The 17,020-nt window shown below is 36.8% G+C and overlaps 2 protein-coding genes across 5 annotated transcripts; both read right to left on the reverse strand.

The window, feature by feature from the left end:
* Window positions 1–95: 95 nt before the first annotated feature.
* Window positions 96–4,719, reverse strand: LOC114151836 (zinc finger protein OZF-like). Its single transcript, XM_028029288.1, has 3 exons — window positions 4,298–4,719; window positions 4,017–4,232; window positions 96–3,263 (listed from the first exon to the last, which is right to left on the reverse strand). Exons 2-3 carry the CDS (start codon window positions 4,180–4,182, stop codon window positions 2,122–2,124), a joined length of 1,308 nt encoding a protein of 435 aa, XP_027885089.1. The 5' UTR covers window positions 4,183–4,232; window positions 4,298–4,719; the 3' UTR covers window positions 96–2,121.
* Window positions 4,720–5,774: 1,055 nt separating this feature from the next.
* On the reverse strand, window positions 5,775–15,344 carry LOC114151827 (gastrula zinc finger protein XlCGF57.1-like). Of its 4 annotated transcripts, none has more exons than XM_028029276.1 (3): window positions 14,935–14,950; window positions 8,600–8,827; window positions 5,775–7,941 (listed from the first exon to the last, which is right to left on the reverse strand). In XM_028029276.1, exons 2-3 carry the CDS (start codon window positions 8,715–8,717, stop codon window positions 6,617–6,619), a joined length of 1,443 nt encoding a protein of 480 aa, XP_027885077.1. In that variant the 5' UTR covers window positions 8,718–8,827; window positions 14,935–14,950; the 3' UTR covers window positions 5,775–6,616. The 4 variants fall into 4 exon arrangements, with proteins under 4 accessions (XP_027885077.1, XP_027885076.1, XP_027885075.1 ...); XM_028029275.1 differs by lacking the exon at window positions 14,935–14,950 and adding an exon at window positions 8,938–9,561; XM_028029274.1 differs by lacking the exons at window positions 5,775–7,941; window positions 8,600–8,827 and adding exons at window positions 11,970–13,521; window positions 14,608–14,824 and having other exon boundaries at window positions 14,935–15,344.
* Window positions 15,345–17,020: the final 1,676 nt, after the last annotated feature.

The following is a 17,020-nucleotide window of genomic DNA, read 5'->3' on the forward strand; positions in this document are numbered from 1 at the left end:
AAATATTTATAGAAAGTCAATTTTAAAAATGAAAGATTTTAAGCATATCTAATACTTCCTGAAGAAACTATTTAATTCACAAATAAAGCAAACACTAAAATTACCATTTATTTCTCAATGTTGACATGCACAGAGGATCACACAGAGGCACATAAGGATGAACACAGATATAATCTAAAAGTTGAGAATATACATTAATGTCAAAAGGAAAAATACATAGTTGTGAAAAAAAAGTGCTGGTTCTACAAAATGCATGAGTGTATTAAGATAATTGAAACTTTGTGCAGAAATACACCATTTACAGGAATATAGAAACAATTACCATAAACAAGAACATAAAGCACTTACTGGTTTTGCGAGGAGTAGACTGTTATATAGAATTAAAAGAATGTAGTGTCCATCAGTAGGTTTAATCGGTTTTGTAATCCTGATCTTTCTCTTACACTGTTTTGTATAGTTTAGGTTTATGTTTAAAAAAGTAGTTTAGGGTTTTTGAGAAAATATTAGCAGGCAACAATTGCAGCTAATCCCATCTACTTTGCTTTGAAACAAAGATCAAATTCCATTTGCCTGGTGGAAATGTAAAATATTGCACAAATCCTTCTTAGAGTTAACTACAACATATTGTTTTAGATTTATATCATATAATGTCTTGTATTAGATATTTACCTTACCAGGTTGCCCCTAAGATAATTTAAGTGCCACCACAGATGAGTCCAGCTGTGTTTTAGCGTGCTCTGTTTGGTGTTAATTCATATTTTGCCAAATCGGGAAGCCTGGTTACATTAACAAAAAGGTTACTTTTACAACTGCAGCTCTTTGCCTCATTGGGAAGAGATCTAAAATATGAAAAAGTTGCAACAATGTAGTTCTTCTTGGAAATGTATATATCACAACCATTTCTTTCTGATACTGTTGCACTACAGAATCACAGCACTAACATTTCTAATATGTGCAAAAACACCAACACAACTGCAATCAGATAAGTAGCAAATAAAGCTAAGATATACTCAGGAAAAAAAAAGACAGACACGACAATCCTCTCACACGCTGTGCAGTTCATCTATGGAGCCAACAGGTGTGTAGACAATGTTGGTAATATTGCATGTCACTTTGTGCTTCAGCATCTGAACTCTCCAGGCACCTACACCAGGATATTATTTGAGGACTTCAGCTCTCATTTCAGCAGCAAAATCCCAGCTTTGTTTCAAGACAACATCTCTGACTCCATCTGCAGGTGGATCACAGAGACTTCCTGTCTGACAGGAAGCACCAATCAATCTGTAGAAAATGTACCTGGCTAACATCTGCTCTCTTTACAGGACCCATATGTCTGCAGGACATTAAGAGAAAAAAAAAAAGGTAGGGGTTTGGCCAAATCCTTCACTACCCTGAATACAAACCTTTTGAGTTTTTTTCCCTCCCAAAAGAGGTGGAGATCCATCAGAAACTAAAACCTGAGAGTTTTTTTTCCCCCCACAACTGCAGCTGGATTGTTCAATGCAACTGAGCAGGCTGCTCACCTCCACCTCCACCTGCACTTGAGTTGCCTAATAAGTCACAGTTTGGACCTCAAACCTTAATACAGAGCATTCTGGTCTCAAGCTGGAAAACTGAGATTTGACATTTCTATTGGTGCCGACTAAAAGTACAAGGTGGTTAGTATATATTTCTCTATATTTTATACATTGAAACAGACAAAAGCATGTTTATATTATATGCATATATTATATTTATATTGTTTATATCCAATATTTTGCAGCTCTATGAACACCGCTGATTAAATGAGACTCACATTGTTAAGTGATAATAGTCTATTTTAACAACTTTCACTAGATTCTATACATGCGCATACGACTGATGGAAAACATGGAGTTGCCTGGCGAGCTCCAACTTTCCTAGTTAGAATTATGACTTCATTCCTGTCTTTCCAACTGAAAATTTGAAAAAAGCTGAAGGAGCTTTTAGTAAAATAGTTTTAGTAAAATCTGCTGGTACAAACCTCTCTGTTGAGTGGAGATCTGTTTCTGCTTGATCTGTGTCTCCTTCCAAGACTTTAAATTACAATCATCAATTTCTTTGACCTGCTTATCAACTACAAACACTGTAATTAAACAAACTCTATGTTGAGTGAACACTCATGTGACCATTAAGGTATCTTTGTTGTGAAAATCCCCTACTACAAACACTACAAACAAATGGCTTCTCACCAGTGTGAACACGCATGTGGGTTTTTAGAGTATCACTATGTGAAAAGCTTCTACTGCAAACACTGCAGGTGTATGGTTTCTCTCCGGTATGGACAGACATGTGTCGCTTTAAAGTTTCTTGATATGAAAATGCTCTACTGCATACACTGCAATTGTAGGGTCTCTCTCCTGTGTGAACGCGCATGTGACTGTTAAGACGAGTTTGTAGTGGAAATCCTTTACTACAAAAACCACAAATGAACGGTTTCTCTCCTGTGTGAACACGCATGTGTCTCGTGAAATTATTTTCGTGTACAAATTCTTTACTGCAAAGGCTACAGACAAACGGTCTCTCTGCAGCGTGGATCTTCGAGTGCTTCGTAAGACAGACATTTCTTTTAAATTTTGCACCACAAGTATCACAGGAAAAAGGTTTTTCTCCTGAATGAACCTTTAGGTGATCTCTAAGAATTGTTTTTGCGTGGAACCTTCTACCACAAACATCACAAGCAAATGGTTTCTCTCCAGTGTGGACTCTAATGTGTTCCTGAAGGCAACTGTTTTTTTTAAAACATTTTCCACAAAGGTCACATCTATGGTTCCTGCTTTGTACATGAACCATCATGTGCAATCTAACACATTTCTTATTTTTGAAACTTTTGCCGCAAATACTGCAACTAAACGGCTTTTCTCCTGATTGGACTCCACTCTGAACCGCAGGTTTAGAGCACAATTGAGAACTTTGGCCCGTTTTGTGAATTGCCATCTCACTTTGTTGAGAAAAGCATGCTGGATTTGGGTTCCTGTCTGGTTCTGGCTCTCCATCAAGGTCTGATTGTCTCTTCTCTGCTGTGCTCCTGGTTGCACCATCTGTCTTACGTTCTTCATCAGTTTTGATCTGCTCAATGACCTGTTTCTCTTCATCTTCACTTTTCACAGTAAGCTGCTCTTCCTTCAGACAGATCCTTAGTTCCTCCTCTTCCTCCTTTACGTGTGGGGTGTTTGAGTTCTGCTGGTCCAAACTAGAGCTCCAGTCATGGGAAATCTCTTCTTTAGCTTTTATCATGTGAACATCTGAAATCATTGAAACACAGAAAAATTTTTTACAATTACCTCCAAATCATAAAAGTAAAACAATGAAATCTAATACACAAAATAAAATCTACTAAATATTTATATCTGATTTAATGCTTAAGTATTTTTTTTAAAAATGAAAAAACAAAAACAATCATAAGTAAGCTATATATACATTTACTCATGTCAGCCAAAAGAATAGCAACCCAGCAATGACGTAAACGAGTTCCAAATATAAATTACGACACATCATACATAAGAAAATATTAAAAGATGAAAATAAAAATACTAGCGGTGCAGCAATTGCAGTTTTCTGGTCAGTCAGTCCTCTCCTACGGCAGAGGTAAATAAGATCAGTGGATAAGTTCAGTTTCACATGTATCGGCTGATTGCTGATCACCCATAATCAAAGAAACAAGGTCGACTGATCGGTGCACCCCCAAAAATGCATGAGATATTTTGATAGTGTCTGCCGCCTGAAGTGTTTGTTCAAATATCACAAAGCCCTTTTTGTTACTGGCTTTAGGAGAAAAATGGATGAGCTATGGACCTCTTAACTGTTACCCCAAAAATGAGATGGGTCCGATGGGTCGATGAGGAGCTTGCAGTTTCATACCCCTGGCTTTATTTTATATCCAACACAATCTTAATAAAACATTGTTCTGTTATTTAGAAGGTGATACACTTATCCTTTTTACATGCTTTCTGCTTACGTACTTTTCTTCCTCAGACAAGCCAATGTGTGTGACTTACTGAGATCCTTGTTGTCTTCAGTCTGGTCCAGTTGTGATGCGGATGCTGCAGGTATGGGGGGCTCCAACCTGAGCCCTCCAGGTTCATCTGCTTCAACCTTCATCACCTCAGAGATCCTCACTCCTCTCAACCTTTCCTTTCCACTGTCCTTGTCTTCAACCTTCATATGTTCTATAATATGTAGGTTTCAGGCAGATATCCTGTATCTTCTTCTGTCTGAAATTAGAACCAGACACAATTCGGTATCTGATCAAATAAAGTGTAATAGCAGAGTCTAATACCTTGGTCAGTAGTTCTGTGTCCACTCTGTTTCTGTCTCCAGTCTCTCGGTCCTCAGCTGGACAAGGTCAGAAGAGGTGGCCTCAGACGTACAGACTGACTTGTCCTGTAGTCTCAAAGCACAAACTTTTAAAATCGTCAAGGCCAGAAATACTGATTAAGTTTCTGCTGTTAGCTGCTTTAGCTACATAGCTGCTAACGGTCGATCAACCACCCATTCACTCCATTTATTAAGCCTTAAATACGCTACTTACTGCAAGCATGTAGTTGTGACGTCATCGCAGAGACTACAATATCAAATACACAACACACACCTGTTCTTACACAAACATTAAGATGTTTGTTTTTTTTTATCTGGGTATAGTGAGATTAGCCAGTCAGGCTAACGTTGCTACTTCCGGTTACTGCCTGCTAACTGACCAATGAATTTCAAGTAAAGTTCTGACTAAAGAAACTACGTCCTCTTTCAAATGTTAACTTTCCAAGTTAAAACAATGCTACTGTGAAGGAACTCACTAATAAGACACTTGTTTATGCCCTATTCCGTTTAGAATTGTTCCAAATATATTAATTACTATATAATTTGTTTTCATACTCTTATTCACAAAAACGTAACCAGTAGTATGCCAGTAGTCCTGGCATACAAACAGCTCTTAACCTCTCAACATTAATAAGTTTGGTAATACATTTGTCATTATTTTTCTAAAATGAAATTAAAAAATCCCCTTAAATTAGTGTGTATGTGAGGAGAGTTCCCTGGCTGCAGTCTGCAAAATTACAAGTTTGTGTCTCTGACAATGTTTGCACACACATAATGTTATTTTCAGCTGTAGCCACTTGCTAATCATTTTCAAGCAAACAAGGTGGATAATAGATGAGCATTTAGATAATGAGTTTTAAAGCAGCTTGAGGTCCATGAGCAAGGAGCAGTTGGAGAAATGACACCCAGATACTGAGGAGTCAATGGAGGATTTTTAAACTCTCATGAATGCATTGACTTAATGATGTGCTTGCATGTGTTAATGTGCACTTTGTGTAGCTGACCAAATCAATACAACTTCCTTCCAATTTAATGGTGTAGAGCAGGGGTGTCAAACTCCAGTCCTCAAGGGCCGCTGTCCTGCAGTTTTTAGATGTGCCACAGGTACAAAACCGCTGGAATGAAATGGCTTAATTACCTCCTCCTTGTGTAGATCAGTTCTCCAGAGCCTTGCTAATGACCTAATTATTCTATTCAGGTGTGGTGCAGCAGAGGCACATCTAAAAGTTGCAGGACACCGGCCCTTGAGGACTGGAGTTTGACACCTGTGGTGTAGAGTGTTAGCTGCCTGAAGCAAGGCTGCAAATCCTATGCCATCTGCCCTTCTGACCAAAAAGGGCAATTCGCCCAACAGTCTGCTAACAGTTACTTACAAGCACGACTATTTAACCAAAGGCACTTTTCTGGTTTGTGTCTGGTTTATAAGAACAGAGAATGAATCACTTTAGACCGTTTTTATTTATAGACACAGCGTACAATGTTTAATTAATCTTTTCAAAGGAAAGATGCATGGTAACAGGTTGTAGCAAAAAATGCAAATTTCCACCTGTAACAGAGGGATGGTGATCATAGATTGTGAATTGATCATAAGCCAGTATAAAAACTATTTACATATATTTTGTCCATCATAAAGTAATCCTCTTCTCAGGTCACAAATTTGCCTTCTGCCTCCACCAATCACGGACAAGAATCGTCTCAAGTCCAATGAACATAAAATACAAGACAGAAGCCACAGAGGGTATTAAAGAGATCAATTCATTTGCTTTAGGTATTTTACTCATGATGATATCAGGGTCTATTTGGATTTTCTAGCTCTATCTCTTAATATTTGAGATTCTGAGAACTCTGGCTTTTTATGTGGAAATACATAATTTCTTTGCAATAATGGAGAGATAGAAATACATACCATTTGTACTTTTAAGTGCAAATCTTTGAGGTACATAAACAGTGATATATTAAATAAAACTACTGTACAGGAAGGAAAAATATTGTCATTGGCAGTCATAGTAAAAAGTGTTGTTGAAAATAACCCATTTTACTTTTTTAATCTTTTTGCTGTAACAAGTAAAAAAAAATTAATTCAGTTCTGGCTTGTTTTTAAGTTTAAGATTTTGACCTACAGCTGATCAAAGCAAAGTAGAGATTCACAAGTCCATTTTAGTTTAAGATGAGATTTTTTTCATAAATTCAGAGGCATTGGAACATCGATAACTTGCAAAATAAAGGTAGTTGCTGAAAACTTGAAAATTACTGGCATATTGTTCAACTATCAAAATAATCATTAGTTGCAGACCTTGTGAACAACCATGTGTCGCTTCAGATTTCCTTGTTGGGAAAACCCTTTACTGCAAACATCACAGACAAATGGTTTCTCTCCCGAATGCACTCTCATGTGATTTTCAAGCTGACACTTTTGATTAAATCTGCTTTTACAGACATCACAACCAAACGGCCTCTCCTCTGTGTGAACTCTGGCATGTCGTTGTAACTGGATTTCCTTCACAAAACGCTTACTACAATCACTGCAGCTAAATGAGGCGGTATGAACTTCCATGTGGTTTTTCAGATGATGCTGTTGAGAAAACTCTTTACTACAAACAATGCAAATAAACTGCTTCTCACCGGTGTGAACACGCATGTGTCTCTTTAAATGAATCTGCTGTGAAAATCCTTTGCAGCAGAAACCACAAATAAACGGCTTCTCTCCGGTGTGAACACGCATGTGTCTCTTCAGAGTCTCTTGTTCTGCAAATCCTTTACTACAAACGCTGCATATAAACCGTCTCTGTCCTGTGTGAGCATTCATGTGAATCCTTAGGCTGTTTTGATGATAAAATCCTTTACTGCAAACTCTACAAACAAAGGGTCTCTCTGGCGTGTGGACCCACATGTGCTTCTTAAGAGTTTCCTTCCTTTTATATCTTGAACCACAAATGTCACAGGAAAAAGCCCTTTCTCCAGAGTGAACCTCCAGGTGACTTTTAAGAACTGCCTTAGCATGAAACCGTCTCCCACAATCATCGCATGCAAATGGCCTTTCTCCGGTGTGAAGCCTCATATGCGTTTGAAGAAAATGCTTAGCTTTAAATCCTTTTCCACAAAGTTGACAGTTATGTTCTCTGTTTTCAATGTGAATTTTCATATGGTGTTTAAAATTGGTCTTATGTTTGAATCGTTTACCACAGACATTGCAACTAAAGGGCTTTTCTCCAGTGTGTAATCCAGTCTGAGCCATAAGTTTGGAACACAATTTAGATGTTTTTTCACTTCTGCGAACTGTTATCTTACGATGTTGGTAAGAACACACAGGATCTGTGATGTTGTCTCTTTCTGGTTCACCACAGTTGTCTTCGTCAGAGTCCATTTTTAGCTCTTCAGTTGAGCTCCTGTCAGGAGCCTCTGTCTCCATAATGTCTTCAGTTTTGATCTGATGAACTGATAACTGGGGTTTCTTTTCATCTTTACTCTTCGTAGTAAGCTCCTCTTCTTCTTGACTGACCCTCAGTTCCTCCTCTTCCTCTTTTATGGAGGGAAAATCTGGGTTGGGTTGGTCCGAACTGGGACTCCAGTCATCAGGAACCACTTTAATCACCAACATTTGATGAACTGAGAACATTAAAAGATACATGAAAAATCAATGACAATCTGATATAATTTAAATAAATAACAACTATGTCAAAAAATGGTTGTGCACACATATTTCCTAAATGCCAGCTCTGGCTGATTGAGGTCTACAGTCCAACCAATTTGGTCGCAAATGCGAACTGATTTCTCAACAGTGCACCTAAACAATATCTAAGGTCGCACCACTGCAACTAGTCACAGATGAGACTTTTCTCTGCTGCTTCTCCCTACTGCTCTGACCTCCGGTCAAAAATTGTCTTTGACTTTTTCCTGCTTGCTTGTTATTCATTTTTCTTTGGTTCGTCATCACCAGTCAGCATATGCGTGAGATGGTATTATATCTGGTCAAAAGTATTTTCAATGATGGAGGAGTTTTTGCTTGTTTTCAACATATATATTACACTCGAGACTACTGTTATAAACTGATTAAATATACATTTCTTGTATTACATGCAAAGACTTGTGACTGACTGCACATCTATTTACTCTATTTACATAGAGTAAATAGAGATTCTATGTCTCTATTTACAGACATAGAGTTCATTTATAAATGGATATGCTTTTCCAAAATTGAACATTTGTTTTTAAGCTGCCAGATTTAACTTGCTCCAATCAAGACAAACAAATGTGAGTCACTTACTGAACTCTTTGTTGTCTTGTGTCTCCTCCTCCTCTTCTGATGTGGATGCTGCAGATAGGACGGGCTCTGAGCGGAACCCTCCAAACTCACCAGCTTCAACCTTCTTTATCTCAGACATCCTCGCTCCACCTGGAATTCTCCTTTTCACAATCTTTGTCTTCAACCTTCACACATTCTACTAAATCAAGGTTTCAGCCATGTCATCTGGATCTTCTGTTGTTCTGTTGTCTGAAATAAGAATCAGACACAAATCGAGATCTGATCAGATAAAGTGTATTAATAAAGCATGCAACCAGTAGCAGAGTTCAATCGATGCAGTAGAGCAGAGAGTCTGATACCTTGCTCAGTAGTTCTGGCTCCACTCTGGGTGTTACAAGTCTCTCGGTTCTCAGCTGAAAAGGACAGTGGAGGTGTCCACGGACGAGGTGGTAATCCCCAGAGGGTGGAGCACAGACTCGTCTTGTAGCACTAAATTACAAACATTTAAAAGCTTCAACATCGTAAATAGCATCATCAGTCTCTGTTATTAGCTGCAGTAGCTCTACTTTGCTATTGAAGGCTAAGGGCATTCTGTACATAAAGTCGGCTATAAATATCACAGCGATTTAGAACAATTATTTGGGAGCGATGTGATCACTGCGACTGATAAATAGGAAATCAGAGGCATAAACAATTGTGGTTTCACATAACCTCTTAAGAGGTTTTCCGTTTTGGGACTTAGCCAGTCAAGCTACATTGCTGACTTCCGGTGACTGCCTCCTCATTAACCAATGAATGGCAAGTAAAGTTCCATTTCGAAAAACTACTTCCTTTTATTGGCTTTTCCGAATAAAACGTACGCAGAAAATACAAATATTTTTGAAAGAGGTAAGTGTTACGCTATTATACTTTTTAAATCATTGTATACATTCTAATGTATGTAATGATTTAAATAGGGTGCCGTTTGTAAAGTTACACTGCAAAAAACTGCAGCAATATTTTGTTTTATAAGCTATTTAACAATTAACTGCAAGTACTGACTGTTTTTTTTTATAAACTATTGGACACAGCTTGTTTACAACAAGCTATCAGTATTATCTCCCAACTGTGAAATTAAGTAGCTGAATATTAGTTGTGTATTGCTCATGATATCTTGTATAAAGACTCCTGGGTCAGACTGTGGCAGTTATCTCTGTGGCCCTTAGTTTCTCTAATGCCTCTTTCAGCTCTTGGAGTCTGAAGCTCTCATAAATTCCTGACAGGTGCTGACCATAAACTGTATAAAATATAGATGACTGAACAGGATTCTGAAATTGGGTCCCCATACGTTTATGAAGGTCAAATAGAAGAGAGGCACAATACATTTTCAGGTCTTACAAGTTTTATTTTGTAAGAACATGAAATGTTTTGTTATATTATTCAAATATAGTTAACACATATTTTGTTTTGTTACATTAGATAATATAACAAAACAAATTATTATTTACCAATAAATAATAATTATTTATTGGCAATTAATTACCAATAAATAATTACCAAGTCAAAAGTTGACACGATACATCTGTTTTTCTGTCAGTGTGGTGGCAGCTCTTTGTTTTCATATTTGTGACCTACATCCATAAGTTCATGTAACATATCTCCATAAGTTATTTCAATAAAAGTCCAGTTTCTCACTTTGCAGTTGTTCTGTGTGGTGTGGAAGCTGCAGCGCCTCCGACTGGAAGAACGTGAGGAGAGTGGTGCGGACAGCAGAGAGGATCATCGGGGCCCCCCTTCCCTCCATTCAGGACATTTCATCCCAGCGCTGCGTGTCCTGAGGCCGAAACATCATCAGTGACCCCTCACACCCCCACCATGGACTGTTCTCCCTGCTGCCCTCTGGAAAGAGGTTCCGCAGCATCCGGTGCAGGCCCACCTGGTTCTGAAACAGCTTTTTCCCACTTGCCATCAGACTGCTGAACTCTTAACTGGACTGCACTTAAAATCTGGTCTCCACTTTATACCTTGCACATGTACAGAGCTAAATAACTTATATTTTACTGTCATTCCTGCACTTTATATTCTATATTTATATTCATATTTTATACTGTATTTTATTTTATTCTGGAGTAACCTCACAACATTGAAAGCTCAAAACATTGTCCTGAGCCGTATGCAACGAAATTTCGTTCTGTATACACCCTGTGCATGCAAAATGACAATAAAGTCAGTCTAAGTCTAAGTAAGTCTAAGTCTAAGTCTAAATAGCTCTTTAACCTTTCTCTCTGTCTTTCCCTTTAAATTTTTTTGCCCCGCCTTTTCACTTTATTATTATTTTTCCTTCTTTCTTTTCCACCTTCTTGTCCATTATATCCAAAAAACACCCCAAATAATTTCTAATAAAGTTTTATATATCAAGTGTGGCATTATAGCAAAGCCTCACTGTTCCACTTGTGATAGTAAATCTGTCGGGCCTCACCTCGACACTCAGAGAACAGTTTTCAGAGCCACACTGCCAGAGAGGATACATTCCCTCTTTTTTCCTCAGACTTAAATAAAATCAAAATCCTTTAAGAGACAAACATTTTGACAAGGTTAAGGGATAACCTTGTCAAAATGTCCATCCATCCATCCATCCATTTTCTAACACCCTCGTCCCTAGTGGGGTCGGGATCAGAATGTTAATAATGTAAATAAAACATTTATTTTACTTCATACAGAAATTAACTTTAAGAGTTTAGTTTTGTTTTATTTCCTTTATTCTTTACTTACAGAGACATTTAATAAATTTCAATATTATTGAAAAGTTAATTTATTTCAATAACTCAATATTACAAATGAAACCCATATATAGCAACTACACAGATTGTTTTCAAGCCTTCGTTTTTGTTAACTATGATGATTTTCCACTTACAGCTAATGAAAACCTGACATTTAAGATTAGAATTATACATCAGACTAATTAAAACACATTTTTCATACAGAAAGTAGGCTTAATAAAAAGTATGTTTAATACATGTTCAATGCTGCTTTCAAAATGTACTTTAATCTCACAAACAAGCCTCATTGGAAGCCATATTTCAACTTATTGAAAACGGGTTTTCTTATATATATTTGTATGACCAATAACAAAGAAAAGCCTTTAATCAAATGGGGACAAGTTCCAGTTTAATCAAACTTAAAAAACTTAACTGTCAAAATGGAGATCCTAAAATATTGTATTCATAGGAATACAGTATAAAAATGTATGCAATAAAGTGGAGGCAATAGGAGAAGAATTAGAGGCTACAAATAGTAATCAGTACTATCCATTTGCACTTTCTGCAAATGGATAGTACTATCCAAATGATATATATATATAAATAATATATATAATAAATAATATATTTGAACTTATGATATATATATATATATATATATATATATATATAATATTGGCAGACTAGTCAAATGTTAAAATATTTAATTACAGCCCTCATGAACACCCATGTGTTTCTTCAGATTTCCTTGTTGTGAAAACGCTTTGCTGCAAACCTCACACACAAACGGTTTCTCTCCTGAATGGACTCTCATGTGATTTTCAAGTTGACACTTTTGGTTGAATCTGCTCTTACAGACATCACAACCAAAAGGTCTCTCATCTGAGTGGAGTCTCACATGTCGCTGTAACTGGATTTCCCTAACAAAACGTTTTCCACAATCACTACAGCTAAATGGTGCAGTGTGAACCTCCATGTGGTTTTTAAGATGTTGTTTTAGTGAAAATCCTTTACTACAAATATTACAAATAAACTCTTTCTCTCCTGTATGAACACGCATATGTCTCCTTAAAGTTTCTGGTTGTGAAAATCCTTTACTGCAAAAACTACAAATAAATAGTTTCTCCCCAGTGTGAACGAGCATATGGCTCTTTAAATGAATTTGTTGTGAAAATCCTTTACTGCAGACTGTACAAATAAACGGCTTCTCTCCTGTATGAACACGCATGTGTCTCTTTAGATCTCCATGTCGACGAAATCCTTTACTGCAAACACCACAAATAAATGGTTTCTCACCAGTGTGAACGCACATGTGACTCTTTAGATTCTCCTGTACTGCAAATCCTTTACTACAAATACTACAAATAAACGGTTTCTCTCCTGTGTGAAGATACATGTGACTTTTTAGACTCTTTTGTCGTGAAAATCCTCTTTTGCAAACATTACAGATAAAGGGTTTTTCTGTGGAGTGGATCCAAATGTGTTTTGTAAGTGTTTCTTTTCTCTTAAATTTTGTTCCACAAACATCACAAGAAAAGGGCTTGTCTCTAGAATGGACCTTCATGTGAGTTTTAAGATTTGTCTTTGCTCGAAATCGTTTACCACAGTCGTCACAGGCAAATGGTCTTTCTCCAGTGTGGAGTCTCATGTGAGTGTGAAGATGACCTTTCACTAAAAATCCTTTACCACATAGATCACAGCTATGTTCTCTGTTTCCAGTGTGAGTCATGATGTGTAATCTAACATGATTCTTACTTTTAAATCTTTTGCCACATATACTGCAACCAAATGGCTTCTCTCCACCATGGATTTCAATCTGAGCCATAGATTTGGAACACAGTTTGAATCGTTTACCTCTTTTGTGAACTGTTATTTTATTTTCTCCAGAGGAACATTCTGGATTCTTGTCTGATTCTGGTCTTATGCAGTCCTCTTCTTCAGATTGTATTTCCATTTGTTCAGCTAAGCTGCTGGTTGGAGCTTCTGTCTCTCTATAATATTCAGTTTCAATCTGATGAAGCTCTAATAACAGAGGCTTCTCTTCATTTTCAGTCTTCACAGAAAGATGCTCTTCCTCCTTACTGATCCACAGTTCTTCTTCTTCCTTCTTTATGCAGGGGGATTGTGGATTTTGTTGGTCCAAATTGGAGCTCCAATCACCAGGAACCTCTTCTTTAATCACCATTGTCTGATAGACAGGTAAAACTGACAGACATACAGACATTAACGGTTGCTGAAAATGTCAAAAATCTATTAACTTTAATTTTCAAAATAAAAAAAGCTTTTGCTTTATTAAACTCTGAGGATATTTTTTTTCTAATTTATTCAATTAAAACTTGACTTAAACTGATTAATATATCCGCAAGCTAAACATAAATGCAACTGTTTTATGAGAGAATATTTCTCATCAGAGCAACCCCTATACCTAACAGACACAGGGTTTCCCAAAGTATATCGTAAGCCTGGCAGGCCACCAGGCTTTACTTGCACTCCCACTATGCTAAGCATTGTTTCTTTATTTACTCTAGGTTTTTTTGTAAACCACTAACAGTGATAGCAAAGATTGGTTTTAGAGTGTCTTTGGTGGAAGCACAATGGCTACATAGTATGGTCAGTATGTGAACATACAGGGAGACTGAAGTTAGGTGTCGTTTTTTTATTCACCAGAACCACTGTCTGTATTTACTGGTATAGGTGCTGCAACTTCAGTAAATAAAATGACAAATCATACATAAAAATAAGCAATTTTAGATAATTAGGACAAAACAACTGAAGTGCAAAAAAATTATATTTATTTTAATAGTATTTTCTGTTTTATGTTAGCCCCTTTTTTGAGACTTAATGTTTGGTGTTTAGGTATTCCAATAAAACATAATTATATAGTCATATTTTCAAAATTCTGTCAAATTTAAACATTTTCTAACTCAAAAATACAGTAGGTCACTGGATGAATGCTTTAGCTCTCCTACCACTGGGCTTAGTGAGTTTTATGGGGGGAAACCCTCCTCCTGCTGGCTCAGGTTACAACAAATATGCAGACCATGTACAGCTCCAAATTACAATGTCACCAGTTGATCACACACCCATCCAAGAACTGAACAAATCATTAGAACAAGTCAGTGCGTGGATGTGTCATACCTTTCTTCTGCTGAAAAGAACAAAACAGATTTAATTAGATTTTGATGTAAAGAGGAATGACTACTGGTCTGATACTTTCCAATCCAACAGACCCTTTGAACTTACAGACAGGTAATTTGATCCAATCCAGACAAACCAATGTGTGTCACTTACTGAGATATTTGCTGTCTTGTATTTCCTCCAGTTCTGATGTGGATGCTGCAGGTATAGGGAGCTCCAAGCCGAACCCTCCCGGTTCATCTGCTTCAACCTTCATCATCTCAGTCATCCTCGCTCCACCTGGGATTCTCCTTTTCACAATACTCGTCCACACATGTTTTACTCATTCAAGGTTTCAGTCTTATAATTTGAATCTTATGTTTTCTGCTGCCTGGAACTGGAATCAGACACAAATCAGTATATGACAATATAAAGTGTATTAACATAAAATATACAGTGTAGCAGAGATGAAGCGATGCTACAGTGCAGAGAGTCCGATACCTTGGTCAGTAGTTCTCTGTAACTTTCCTCAGTCTCTCTGTCCTCTGCTGGGCCACCATAACCCTTGTTGGAAACACTGATGAAGACTCTACTGTTAGCTGCTTTAGCTCCACGGTGGCTCACGGTCCATTCAGTTTGCTAATAAAGGCTAATTACATTATTGTATTGTTGAATTCGGACCGTAAATAGTGTTAACCAAAACCCAGAAAACATGTGCAGTAGATACATCCTCACGAAGGCTGTAACCTTGTCTCAAAAATAATCAACAGACGTGGTTTTTGTTTGTTTGTATTTTTTTTTTTTCACAAAACGTAAATATGTTTTTCTGTCGGGACCTAGCCATTCGAGCTAACAATGTTAGATCCGCACACTTCCTCCTCGCTGACCAATGAAAGACAAGTTTCGGAAAGGGCACTTCCCCTTTCAAAGATGAGCCTTTTCAGAATAAAATAACGTGAATGCTTTTTTTTCTATTAATACATTTATTTTTTTAAGACGTTCTCACTGTTTAAATGGAAGTAAGTATACAAGATATCGAGGATTTATGCAAATCAGTAGACACATTTACTGGGAAATTTTTCCCAGTAAACAGCATCAAGAGTAACTAAGTATGTTTTTTCTATTCATGCATTTTAAATCAAAACAACAGGGTGTACAAATGGTCCACTATCCATTTCATCAAAGTGCCATTCAGCTCACTTAACCCGCCCTTTCAGTGCCCCATGAAAACGGAAAGTACCTGAACTGCACATTGTGACCCTCTTCCTGTGAATTTTGGTTGAAAGGTGTTATTTCAGATTTTATTTTTATTTTTTTCATTATTAATTCAGAGAAATAATTCACCCCCATGAACTGAAAGCAGTGATGAGTTGTCACTGAGAAAAAAATCAGAACATGGATAAATCTGTTGCAGTTTTTATAACATATTGAATAAATATGTTTGATGTCTTTTATTACTCAAACATTAACTTTTAATTGCTTGGTCCCTCCTAGAAATATAAGCTGTGAGCTTATCTGCCTCCCCCCTGTTACACCACCAGCCTTTGGCAACCTTAATTTCTGTTCATATTTCTCCATATTATTGTCTTTTTAAAACAAATCTAAAGCATCAACTATTCGAAACTTGTCAGAATAATGTTATTTGGAGAAGCACCTGATAATTTAAACAGTGCAGCATCATTGTGAGATCGGGGCTTTAAGGTATTAGCATAGCTGTAGAGTGAAAAAATAACTAATTGTTCATGGATTAATGAGCTCAGGAGTTATTCATGTTTATTGAAAGAGGATGAACAGGAATCTGTTAGAAATTAGGCAAATATTTGACCCAATACCCATCTTTTAAAAAATTGATGGAACAACATTATCACAACTGGATGTCTTCAAATCAACAATTATGTAATAAAATTAAATCATATCATTATGTTGACTCGTACCCCCCAAAAAATCCCTGTCAACATTCAAAAAAATAAAGCAAAACAAATAATTCATTGGAACTCTACTTAGTCACGAATGAGAAGATTTTGTGATCAGTATATTAATTTTGACAAGTAGATGTCACTGTATAGTTTTAATATATTGTTCTTACTAAATCACAATTTCAGATGTTTGTGATTATTCTTTTTGTATTACTTTGTATCTGATGGGCTTTTTTCAGTGGCATTAATTTAAACTTTATTTTGCTTAAGGAGTTTTCCAATGTGTCTACAAATAAATAAATAAATCTTAGGATGTGGCTAAAATCTGAAACAACAGATGAGTCAAAGTGAGAAACCTTTTACTAAATCCTTTAATGGTAGGCAACCTTAATAGCTTGACAGAAAATTAAATGGTACATTAACAAGATGATGTCTCTAATTCACCCAAATTGTTTTATCACAGAACTTTAAACATTTTAAAATTTGGTTGATATCACTGTACAGCAGGCATGTCCAAAGTCCGGCCCGGGGGCCAATCACGGCCCGCGGTCAGATTTCATACGGCCCGCAGGTTTGGTCTTATAATGTATTATTTATGGCCCGCCTCCACTGTGAAACAGAATAAATAAATCATAAAACTTGAAACTGTAATTCCTCCTTTCACCAAATGG

This window comes from Xiphophorus couchianus, chromosome 10 (assembly GCF_001444195.1).
Source record: "Xiphophorus couchianus chromosome 10, X_couchianus-1.0, whole genome shotgun sequence".
NCBI classification, from domain to species: domain Eukaryota; kingdom Metazoa; phylum Chordata; class Actinopteri; order Cyprinodontiformes; family Poeciliidae; genus Xiphophorus; species Xiphophorus couchianus.